The sequence below is a fragment of the Heteronotia binoei genome, chromosome 5, assembly GCF_032191835.1.
Source record: "Heteronotia binoei isolate CCM8104 ecotype False Entrance Well chromosome 5, APGP_CSIRO_Hbin_v1, whole genome shotgun sequence".
In the NCBI taxonomy this organism is placed as follows: domain Eukaryota; kingdom Metazoa; phylum Chordata; class Lepidosauria; order Squamata; family Gekkonidae; genus Heteronotia; species Heteronotia binoei.
Genome location: NC_083227.1, coordinates 31,727,103 through 31,739,313, shown reverse-complemented (window position 1 = coordinate 31,739,313; position 12,211 = coordinate 31,727,103). Strand labels below are relative to the sequence as shown.

General features: G+C 45.1%; 1 protein-coding gene across 4 annotated transcripts in view; it reads right to left on the bottom strand.

The window, feature by feature from the left end:
• Positions 1-4,368: 4,368 nt before the first annotated feature.
• PPT2 (palmitoyl-protein thioesterase 2) overlaps positions 4,369-12,211 on the bottom strand; it is a 79,539-nt gene continuing 71,696 nt past the window's right edge. For 3 of the 4 annotated variants that reach the window (XM_060239079.1, XM_060239081.1, XM_060239078.1), the window contains 3 exons: positions 11,973-12,057; positions 9,168-9,222; positions 4,369-5,623 (listed from right to left, as the gene is read on the bottom strand). In XM_060239079.1, the coding sequence (XP_060095062.1) occupies positions 5,480-5,623; positions 9,168-9,222; positions 11,973-12,057 (284 nt within the window). In that variant the 3' untranslated portion in view covers positions 4,369-5,479. The remainder of the gene's footprint in view (positions 5,624-9,167; positions 9,223-11,972; positions 12,058-12,211) is intronic. The other variant, XR_009555420.1, reaches the window with a different exon arrangement.

Here is a 12,211-nt window from a genome sequence, read left to right as displayed (position 1 = left end):
ATCCTAAACCAAAATAGAAAACTTCAAATTAAGCTTAAACTTACTCTAAGAGCACTGGCTTACATCCTTCCCTCTTGAACCTCTCACCTGTGCTAGGGTTGCCAATCCCCAGTTGGGGGGCAAGGGATACCCTGGTTTGGAACTCCTCTCCCCAGCTTCAGGGTTATAAGAAAGTGTGTGTGTGTGTGGGGGGGGGGTGAATATCTGCTGGGCACTCCATTCTTTTCTATGGAGACTGATTCCCATAGGGTATCGTAGAGAACTGGTCTGTGGCTATCTGGGGCTCTAGGTGGGCTGGTTTTTGCGGTAGAGGCACCAAATTTTCAGCATAACGTCTGGTGCCTCTACTCAAACCCCTCCCCCCAGTTTTAAAAAACTGGACCATGGGGTCCAATTTTATGAGCCCCTCATAAAGGTGCCCCATCATCCATTATTTCCAGTGGAGGGAAGACATTTAAAAGGCATGCAGTCCCTTTAAATGTGATGGCCAGAATTCCCTTTGGAGTTCAATCGTGCTTGTCACAACGTTGCACCTGACTCCATCCCCAAATTCCCCAGATATTTCCTGAGTCAGACCTGGCAACCCCTACACGTCCCTGTTTCTTTTGACATTCAGTTGATAGATACAGGGAGAAACAGTTTTATGAAGTGCTATTGGAAGAGGCTCAAAAGATCCTCCGTGGCCAGCCACATTCCCTTGGAGGGCATGAGAGAGAAAGTAGCCTGATATAGTAATAGCAAACCTCTATTTAGTTCGTGAGAATGCTTCCATCAAGAAGCAGCTTCTGCTCCAGCAAGTGGAGCATGGAATGGTGTGCCGTGCCAGAATTCTCAGAGATGAAGTCACTGAACGAAGCCCTCAATGTGGAGGGGAAAAAGAGAAAATGCTCTTTGTCAAACACAGACTGATTTCCCCCTATCCTTATCCCGCTCCTCTTCTCCAGGGGGCTTCTGTTGGATTTCACACTATCAGCCCTGGGGCTGCAACTAGCGTTGCCTTTTTCACAGGGCAAATAGAAACTGGTTTTTAGAGGATCTTGTTTGCTGAGTGAAAGCGGAGGAGCAAGTTGCAGCCTCGGGGCAGCTTGTGCAAAATCCAACAGAAGCCCTGCTGAGCAGAGGAGAGAGCGAGATAAGGCTAGTGGGAAATCGGTCACATTTTTAAAATGCACAAGAGCAAAGCAAGCTACATGCTTCTGAGTTACACCAAACAAACACTGATATGGAATTTGTTCATGTGAACTTAGGCCAGAAGTGTAACTGCTGCTTCTCCCCACCCCTTGCATTTTTTACTAGATGCTATGCTTTTATCTAAGAAACCTCCCTCCCCCACCCAGAAAAACCCCATGCACTGTTCTCACCTCTCAATTTCTCTCTCACCCCATTTCTGGGCAAAGTCCCCGATACCCACAGATTTAGATAACTTCCTACCACAATTCCTTCAATCTTGCCACCAGAAAGTTCCCTTACGAATCAACAAAATACGCTATTTTCCTTAAAGTAGCAACTATGTTAGAATGCCTCAGAACTCAACCATTGGTTTCCAAGCTCTATGTAAACACTCGGGCCTTCCTTCTGCAAAGTGGCTCTCTGACACAGGAAGCAAGCTTTACAAATCACTTCAGGGCATCTGCCACAACAAAAAGCTTCCAGAATCTCTTTGTTTCCACAGTGGCACCTTTTTTGTTCCACACACCTTGAAAATCAAGCTGCGTCTATTTCCATAAAAATGTAGCCCATCTTGAGCTGGAGGGGTTTTTGTTTGTTTATTTTTTTGTTTTTAAGCCAGGGCTCTATCACACTCGCATTTGGGTTGCTTGTGTGTCCCTACTGTTTCAGGAGTTTTCCCCTTTTCCGCACATATTTTGCACCCTCTAGTCTAGTGGTTGGTTCATTATTACATTGAGGCCCTATAATAACAGCAATGTAGCATCAAATCGACCACTAGAGAGAGCAAAATGTGTGGACATTTAAAAAAAAAACCACAACTAAATAGGGACACACAAAAGAGGAAAATTAGAATGCAAAACAGCCCCAAGCCTCTAGTCCTCATGGTGGCTGGGTAGTAAAAAATATCAAAAGGAAAGAACAGGGCAGATCCCAAGGACAGGGCATCTACATCTACATCTAATAGTGCTCCCTGTCTTTTCACATGGTTTTCTTTTCTTTCTTCTACCTTTTTAGCCTCTTACAACACTTTATGATTTAATGTAATTAGGGGCATCCTCCTCTATGCCTGATGCTACAAGGATCAGAGAATGACTTAGGGGGAAAGCTAGGATGACACGCCAATCCTGGGAGGGAGAGAGAGATGATAACGGATGTTTGCAAATGAATTTACACTATTTCTCTTCCTTCAGCATCTACCAACTTCTAGTGCAGTGAGAATTTTGCTGAATTCCTCTATTATTTTTTCCATTCTAGGTCTCCACGGGATGTCCCCAGTAGGAAGTGCTAACCTTTATTACCCTGTTCTTTGGTAGCTGTTACAGAAAACTCTTACCTTGGATGACTTAGACAAACTAGGGCAGCTTAGGCAAATGTCATTAACTAGTATAACAATAGGAGGAAGGTTGCCTATTTGTTTCGTGGCTTAGAGGAGACACACAGAGCTCAGATTGTTGCCTCCTGCCCAGGAGTTTTATCTTCCAACTCCACCTGATCATAGAATCATAAAGTTGGAAGGGGCCATACAGACCATCTAGTCCAACCCCCTGCTCCATGCAGAATCAGCTAAGGATCAGCGCTGAGCTAATCCTTGCTCCAGAATATCCTACTGTATAACATGCAGGACAGCAGGGAGGGTTATGGGGACAAGCATTACAAAAATACGAGGACTCAGAGTAGCCGTTTGACGTGGCTTGACGAGTACTTGAAAGGCTTGTTGGTTTGCATTTATATCTTCCCATGCTGCAATTGCCCTAACAGGCTAGTCAGATCATGGAAGCTAAGCAGTGTCAGCTCTGGTCAGTATTCAGATGGGAGATCAGGGGTTGCTACGTAGAGGCAGGCAATAGCAAACCACCTCTGCTCCGTCTCTAGCCTTGAAAACCTGAAGGGATCGGCTGCAACTTGATGGCAAATATATATATGTAATTTGCCACAATATTGTGTGCTGCCATAAAATCAGAAAAAAAAATTAAAGTTTTTTTTCTCCCCACTTTTGTGTTCTGTCTGTATGCAGGGCATTTGAATCCATCAGCCCAAACATGTATACAGAGGCATGCCTGCAGTGCGACAATTAGTCCGCCTGTCCACCCAGTCCATATTGCAGAGAGCGGTTATCCCTCCATGCTACTCTGCCTTGCCTGTGGTCTCTCACCCTCTGTACACCACAGCTACTTCCACATGAGGATTTCCCCACACAAGGTTTGGGAACATCCAGACAACGTCCTGCCCAATTTGGGTCTGGCTCCTGTGTTTCCCTTTTAGAACTGGATTAAAAACCAAGCTCAAAGGGGAAACTGCTCAGCTTGCAGCTACCAAATGTTAACTTTTTTGGAGACTCAGGTCCAGGATTCTCCAGTTTCCCCTGCAGCCACATAGCACCTAGAGAGAACATCATTTTTACAAGTGGAAGGAGCCCAATTCTGCCTCAGAATTGCAGTGTAAGGAAGGTTTCTGCCTTCCTCCTCCAGTGTTGTTTTCCCTACCCAAAATGGACCAAGCGGGGAGTTACATGCATAACTTCAGAGCTGAACACAAGCTCCTCCTCCTCCACACTGCATTCTGAGTGGAATCGGGCTCCTCCTGATTTTCAGTGGCATTCCCCACAGCTGCTGTGTGGCTATGAAGAAAACAGTGAAAGTGAATCAGGTCCAGAGAACCCAGGTTGGATAAAAAAACATGTAACGTAGTTTCGCCTTGATAGTCAGTCTAGAGTTGCCAGCTCTGAGTTGGGAAATACTTGGGAGATTTTGGGGACGAATGCTGAAGAAAGCAGAGTCTGAGGAGGGGAGGGACTTCAATGGGGTATAATGTCCTTAAGTCCATCGTCCAAAGTGGAGACTTTTCTCCAGGTGAACTGATCTGTCATCTGGAGAGCAGTCATAACCCTAGGAGATCTTTAGCCACCACCTGGAGTTACAAACCTATCAAAAACACAACTCTAGTGGTTGTATTCTCCTGTGCAACTCTCTCCTGCCTTTTGGATTGAATCACTACGAAGCTGGCAACCCTAACTAAGTCTGCCTCACATTTCACAGGATTTACACAGAAAAAGGGCAAGGCTTGTGTGTCTGAAGAAGAAACTGAAGGTCAGATCAACAAGCCATATAAAGAGACAGTGTGGGCCCCCTGCTGTGTCACTCGCCACATGATCGCCAAAACACAAGATCCACCCTGCTCCAGGATTTTGCTACCTCACTCTTACGCAACACCTCTACGCTTTCTTTATTTGCAAGAATAAAGTTTCAGACTACAAAAGATTATCCCAAGTCCTGCCAAGCTCAACTTAAGATGCAACCATCTGGAATCCCCAGGATTCCCTTCTCTTTACCCCATTTTGAGGTTAAAGTTAAAACCTGAGTCCTATTGCTTAGGTTGTGCCATACCTGGATGAAAGAGAAGTAATACTGTCAAAAGCATGAAGCTCTATAGTTTTCCCTTCAAGAATGAGGGGCTCCCCTCGAGGAAGCCCCTCAAATCAGCAGCTGTCCCTTAAAAGTAGACAGGGTTTTTTTTTTAAAACAGGTGGAACTGGCTATGAAATTCCTTGGTGTAAATCAATTTTCTTTCATCATCCTGAGATCCTGAAAGTGTGCTTCTAGAAGGGGAGGGGGAATTGGGTAAAATATTTCAGTCAATTTAGACATACAATTCAATTAACTATACTCTGAGGTTACTAAAGTCAAAAGGGATTAGGGGGAAGGGGAGCCATGATCTGAACAATGTAAAAGACTCCCTCAGAGTTTGTGGCAAAGTTTTCAGGGCATAAAATTTCAACTGGAGGGGGTAGGTAGAAAGAGAAGGACTTCTACAACTTCCGTATACATTTCTGTCAGTTTGGGAACAAAAAATACGGTTTCTGCCTTGGATCAACATTTAAATAGAATAAAATTCCTTCTTCTCAGAGTCTCTGCCAAATTCAGCTTCTTAAGAAGAAGAAGAAAAAAGAAGTCCAATGGATATTACATCCTGTGGAACAGTTCCTTTTTTGCAGTTCCTTCTCTGCAAAGAAATCCCAACTGTAGCTTGGATAGCTCAAACCTGATAAAAAGAGCGGGAAAGAGCCATGCCTCCTGTCCCCACAATGCAGCACTTTCAGAATCCACCAAAGAGCTGCTGGCCCCCACCCCCAAATTTCCACAGAAAAGCTTCTTCCACTATGAAAGAAAGTTGTCAACCATCTTAGAAAAGCTATGGGTAACAAATAGGGACTCTTCTCTGTGGGAGGAGAAGTACCAAGGCGAGGTAAGAATGTCACACGTCTCCCTGGAGGGCTCTTTCCTCCGTTTCCTCTTCTCTGGCAACCCATCAGCTACGTCAGCCATGGGGCGATGCATTTGTCATAGACAGTGCGATTGGAGTGCCAATATGTGTGGGAGACACCAGGCATTATGTAGGAAACAATATCACCGCGGGCATCCAGGGTCTTCAGACCAAAAGTGTCCTGGAGGTAGACCTGAAAGAGAATGTAGAACCATTTTCACTGGACATGGACCGGGGGGGGCGGGGGAATGCTCACATTCTGACGCTTTTGTGCTCAGAAACAACTCAGTTCACCTGAATCCAGGAAGGGGAGGAATTAAGAACAATATGTTGTCGAAGGCTTTCACGGTTGGAGTCCACTGGTTGTAGATTTTCCGGGCTGTGTGGCCATGGTCTTGGCATTGTGAGACCTGATGTTTTGCCAGCAACTGTGACTGGCATCCTCAGAGGTGTAACCCAGAAAACTGGAGTTCTCTTTGGGTCAAATTGAGAAGAAGCCCAGGAAGCTCCCACGAGATAGTGACTCAGCCCTACCCCACCTTCCTAAGTAGATATAAATTACCTATCAACTTCTTCTCAATTTGACCCAGAGAAAACTCCAATTTTCTGGGTTACACCTCTGAGGATGCCAGTTGCTGGCTGGCTGGCGAAGAAAGAAGACGACTGCAGATTTATACTCCACCCTCCTCTCTGAATCAGAGACTCAGAGCTGCTTACAGTCTCTTATATCTTCTCCCCCCACAACAGACACCCTGTGAGCAGTGTTCCCTCTAAGCTGAGTTAGCATGAGCTAACTCATGGATTTTTAGCTTCCAGCTCACACATTTTTGTCTTAGCTCAGGAAGGATGACCCCAGAGCATGCTAATTTAGGTTGTAGCTCACAACATTAATGCTTATTTACTTGTTCATCTTCCAACATTATATATGTCATTAAATGCCAACAATGCCCTTCCGTTCTCTACATAGGGCAAACAGGAAAAACCCTCCGCCAAAGGATAAATGGACACAAATCTGACATCAGGAATTACAGGACTGAGAAACCTGTGGGGGAACACTTTAACCTTCCAAAGCATTCAATGGGTGACCTCAAAGTAGCTGTTTTACTGCAAAGGAACTTCAAGAACAGAATGGAGAGAGAAACTGCTGAATTACAAATTATTATGAAACTTGGAACAAACACTTTGTCAGGACTGAACAGGGATATTGGTTTTTTATCTCATTACAGATGCTAAACCCACTCTCACTGAGTAAGTTATACATCCACAGTATTCCAATGTATTTCTCTTTTAGAATAGTGACCAGAATGATTTTTTGTATTGGCATACTCAAAATAGGGATATTGGCTGTTTATCTCATTGCACAGGGCTTTTTAAGTAGAAAAAGCCCAGCAGGAATTCATTTGCATATTAGGCCACACCCCCTGATGTCACCATTGTTTCACATAGGGCTTTTTGTGGGGAAAGCCCAGCAGGGATTCATTTACTTATTAGGCCATACCCCCTGACAACAAGCCAGCCGGAACTACGTTCCTGCTCAAAAAAAGCCCTGTCATTGCATATACTTAACTCATTTCCATTTTATTTTATTGTATTCTTTTTTTTTCTTCTATGGCAAACTAGAATGATGTTTACATGTTAAAAAGTAAATTAGGTAGACAAGAACATCACTATCCAATGCATTTCTCATTTAGCTGTATTGACATACTCAAACAGGGATATTGGCTGTTTATCCCATTACATATACAGAACCCATCTCCCACTAATTTTAATGTATTTTTCTCCTACGGCAAACTATATGTATGTTACATGTTAAAAGGTAAATCTTCTGAGATATAAATACCTTGACCCAGGCTTAATACAATACAGTCATTAACAGACACATTTTGACATATTACTATTTTATTGCTTTTGCATGCTCATGCTACTCAGATAGCAGGTTTGCTCAATTTGTTAATTTTACTATTCTGTCGCTGAATCTTAAATTTGTACCAGTTTGCATTCTGAGCCACTGACTACCAGCTACATGTGGCTTTGCTCATTGTACCGGATTCCTCGTCTGATGAAGTGTGCTTAGAGAGTACATGAAAGCTTACATTTTGAATAAAACTAAGTTGGTCTTAACTTGACTCCTGTTTTGTTCTACTACTTCAGACCAACACGGCTGACTACTTGGATCTAACTTTAATGCCAGTAGCTCACAAAGTAGAATTTTTGCTCACAAGACTGCAGCTTAGAGGGAACATGGCCTGTGAGGTGGGTGCAGCTGAGAGGGCTCTCACAGCAGCTGCCCTTTCAAGAGGGCTCTCACAGCAGCTGCCCTTTCAAGAGGGCTCTCACAGCAGCTGCCCTTGGGTTAGCCATAGCTTCCTGCGGTAGCTATGGCTAACCCAAGACCATTCCAGCAGGTGCAAGTGGAGGAGTGGGGAATCAAACCTGGTTCTCCCAGATAAGAGTCCGCACACTTAGCCACTACACCAAACTGGCTCTCTGAAATGTGAGGTTTCACAATGCCAAGACCACAGTCACACAGCCTGGAAAATCTACAACCACCAACGAATTAAGAACAACAGAAACCAGCATTCATATGCATCAGAAGGAACTGCCCCAGGTCTATTCCTATCCTCAGCCACTTAGGATATGAGCTATGCAATCGTACATCTCCTGGTCTTCAGGACTCCCTTTCAACCCTTGCAACTTTCAATTCTCACAGTTTCTCTCCTCTCCTCAGAAGACAATGACAATATTGGATCTATACCCCACCCTTCACAATCTCCTTTCCCTTCCCCTCCCTCCTACACCTGATCAGAAGACAGGTGTAGATCCAGGTAATCTTGGAGGTTGTGATATGACCAGTGTTCCCTTTAAGCTGTGTTAAATGTGAGCTAGCTCACAGTTTTTTAGCCTCCAACTCACACATTTTTGTCTTAGCTCAAGAAGGGTGATCCCAGAGCACACTAATTTTTGCAGTAGCTCACAAAGAAGAATTTTTGCTCACAAGATTCCACAGCTTAGAGGGAGCATTGCTCCTCACAACGGACACACTGTGAGGTGGGTGGAGCAGAGACTTTGGAGGATGTCCAAGGTGGTCACACTTACACCCAATGTTCCTTCCAAGATGCAAAGTCTTGTGAGCAAAATTTTTATTATGTGAGCTACTGGCATTAAAGTTGCGAGCTACTAGCATTAACGTTGTGAGCTACTGCATAAATTATTGTGCTCTGGGGTCATCCTTCCTGAGCTAAGACAAAAACGTGTGAACTTGGAGGCTAAAAATCTGTGAGCTAGCTGATGCTAACTCAGCTTTGAGGGAACACTGGTCATACCACAACCTCCAAGAGTACCTGGATCTACACCTGTCTTCTGATCAGGTGTAGGAGGGACGGTGGCTCAATGGTAGAGCATCTGCAGAAGGTCCCAGGTTCAATCTCCAACTAAAAAGGGTCCAGGCAAATAGACGTGAAAAACCTCAACTTAAGACCCCGGGGAGCCACTGCCAGCCTGAGTAGACAATACTGACTTTGATGGACTGAGGGTCTGATTCAGTATAAGGCAGCTTCATACGTTCATATGTTCATCAGCGGAGAACCTAGCCCCTCATGTTACTCCAACTCAGAAGATGTCTAGCTGACTCAGGAGTCCTGCCCCTTCCCCACCTTCTTAGCCAGCTGAGCAGACCAATGTACCCTTCTTGCCACAATTCCTTGTTCCAAGGAACTGGGGACTCCTGCCTTACTCACCAATTGGGACGTCATATCCATCACTGTCTCGTTATTATCATAGAAGGCAAACATGCTGCAAGTAAAAGAAGAGCATTAAGTGATAAAGTGGAGCTGGAGATCCCACACTTTATTTCACCCACCCAACTCAGGGGTGGAATGGCTATTTAGGCCACTGGGGAAAAGCCCAGATGGGCCAATGGTCCAGGTTGATAGACCATCTTCCTTGGAGGTTTTAAAGCAGAGGTTAGATGGCTATCTGACAGCAATACTGATTCTGTGAATTAGGCAGATCATGAGAAATGGGCAGGAAGAGTTGCCTCAGTGCTTAGTTCTTGTGGCCCTTTCTTCTACACCCAGGGAAATAATGATTAACACTTTGGGTTCAGTCAGCAATTTTTCTCCAGGCCAGCTTAGTCCTGGAGGCTTTTGTCACCTTCTGGGCACGGGTTACTCGGGATGTATGGGAGGGGGAGGTATATGTGAATTTCCTGCATTGTGCAGGCAGTTGGACTAGACGACTCTGGAGGTCCCTTCCAATGCTATGATTCTAGGTGCTAGGGTGACCTGGGCGGGAAACCATCACTGCCATGAGCCCCCTCACATCAGAGGTGCAGAAGCTGCTACCAGCAGTGGCAGCCCCCACCTCCCTGAAGCCAGTGGCCAATACCACAATCAAAGAGTATGGGAGCTGCTCCCCCCGCCCCCCCGGCCTAATGTGAGGAGGTGCAGGAGCTGAGAGGGAGCCGCAGCAAGCCTACTTAAAGCAAGTAGCAGAATATATTGAAGTCATTTTTATCCTACTTTTCCAAATAACAACATTTACTCAGAGCAGTATCAGAAGAAGGCCTTGGACTCTGTACCCCACTGTTGGCCCTTCAGAGAAACTGGTTGGTGTGGCAATTGTGTGATACAAGATGCTGAACTAGATGAAACCACTGGTCTGATCCATTCTTACGATCTCTTCCTATGCCCTTATGGTCTATCTAGCTCTGATGTTACCTCCACAAAGTGTCATGATGCTTGTTGAACATCTTCTGTGCTGTTTCAAAAAGCAAATTCACTACAATATTTGTGGAAACAGCACAACCAAGACAGGATGACTGCTGAGTAGAAGGGAAGCTTCAGATCTTTCCAGGTCCTGCCCACATTGGCACACATTTCTCCACACCAGTCCCCTTTGATTTGATAGCTGTTCTCCAGCCAGTACCACTGGAGGAGGGGGGGGCTTCTTTGTAATTGGTAACTGACTAATTGCTATAGCTAGTTATAGTGATTTCTTAATTACTAATTTAAAAAATGAGAAACAGTCCCTCTCCCGTGGCATGGGGAGAAGGGAATAGCTGCAGCTTGGGACTAGGACAGGGGAATGCATGTTGCCACTGTGTTGAATCAGCAGCTGCAACAAAAGAACTGGTCAGAATTGCTGGCAAGTGGGAGTTCCCTTTATCCAACCACACACCCCTATAAGGTTGGTTCAGCTTAGAGCAGATGATTGGTCAAGTGTTACCCAGTCAGGTCACTCATATCACAGCAGAGATCTGACCTTGGGTTTTCCAGATCTTAGACCAATGCTAACTGCAGCACCACACTGACAATCACCTTCAGTGTAACAAACCCAAAATAAGAATAACAATTAGAAGAAGAAGAATTGCAGATTTATACCCCGCCCTTCTCTCTGAATCAGAGACTTAGAGCGGCTTACAATCTCCTATATCTTCTCCCCCCACAACACACACCCTGTGAGGTGGGTGGGGCTGAGAGGATTCTCACAGCAGCTGCCCTTTCAAGGACAACCTCCGCCAGAGCTATGGCTGACCCAAGGCCATTCCAGCAGCTGTAAGTGGAGGAGTGGGGAATCAAACCCGGTTCTCCCAGATAAGAGTCCACACACTTAACCACTACACCAAACTGGCGTAGAAACATTTTTACTGCATAAAAACAAACAGTAACTTATTTTTTTTAAAAGATGACCCTTAACATTTAGTGCATGGGGGGGGGGCGGGTTCGGGGGTATTTTTGTATTTTTAATGCATGTGTGTGTGTGTGCCCCAAGAAGTCATGGTGACTTCTGTTGACTGACCCCTACTGGAGGCATGGAGGATATTCAGAAAGGTGGCTGAATAAAAGCCTACCCCTGCCTCCCAACTGGTGGTATCCCAAGGATGTCTCACATCCAAGTACTTGCCAGAGCCGATCCTGCTTGGCTTCTGATAGCTGATGAGATTGGGCTTGTCTGTACTATCCAGGTCAGGGCTGCTTTGGATTTTTAATATTAAAGGAGTTAATAGAATCAGCAAATATATACTACTGGATCTGCAGAAAAATATTAGGCAGATGTGTAGAATGTATATGCCAATCGAATTGGATTCCTTTTAACCTTCCCCCACAGCAGGGATTCCCTTGGATCAAAATGGGAATGGATAGTAGGGCTGACACTAGACTACATTATGATTATACAGAACCAGGGCTTTTTTTGAGCAGGAACGCAGTTCCGGCTGGCTTGGTGCCAGGGGGTGTAGTCTTATATGCAAATGGATTTCTGCTGGTTTTTTGCTACAAAAAGCCCTACGCCAAACAATGATTGTGCCAGGGGGTGTGGCCTAATATGCAAATGAGTTCCTGCTGTACAAAACACATTTTAATCTGCTTTTATGTAATAAAGCAATCAAGGTTCTGGTTCAATGAGGTTGCATTAAAGGTGCATTTTTAGCCCCTGCCCCCAAAACCTCCGACCCAGGGACAGCTTGCTTCTGGCCTCCAAAACCAAACATCCATCTCCTCATTGGAGGTGGGAGGGTCTCCTTCCCACCTCCCAAACCTCACCTGGATTGCCATGGCATGATGACGCCATCGTCCGGACCCCCAATCAGGACCATTTTCCGAATCCGCAGAAGGTTCTTCTTCCAGTCTATGTAGAATGAAAGGCACAGATCTCTAAGCTTGGTCAACTCTCCTACCTCTCACTCCCCAGTCAATATTCTCCTGCTCTCTTCAGTCACTGCTACCCATTCCCCCAATCATCCAGGATAAAAATTTCCCCATGTCTTCACCACCAGTAATTT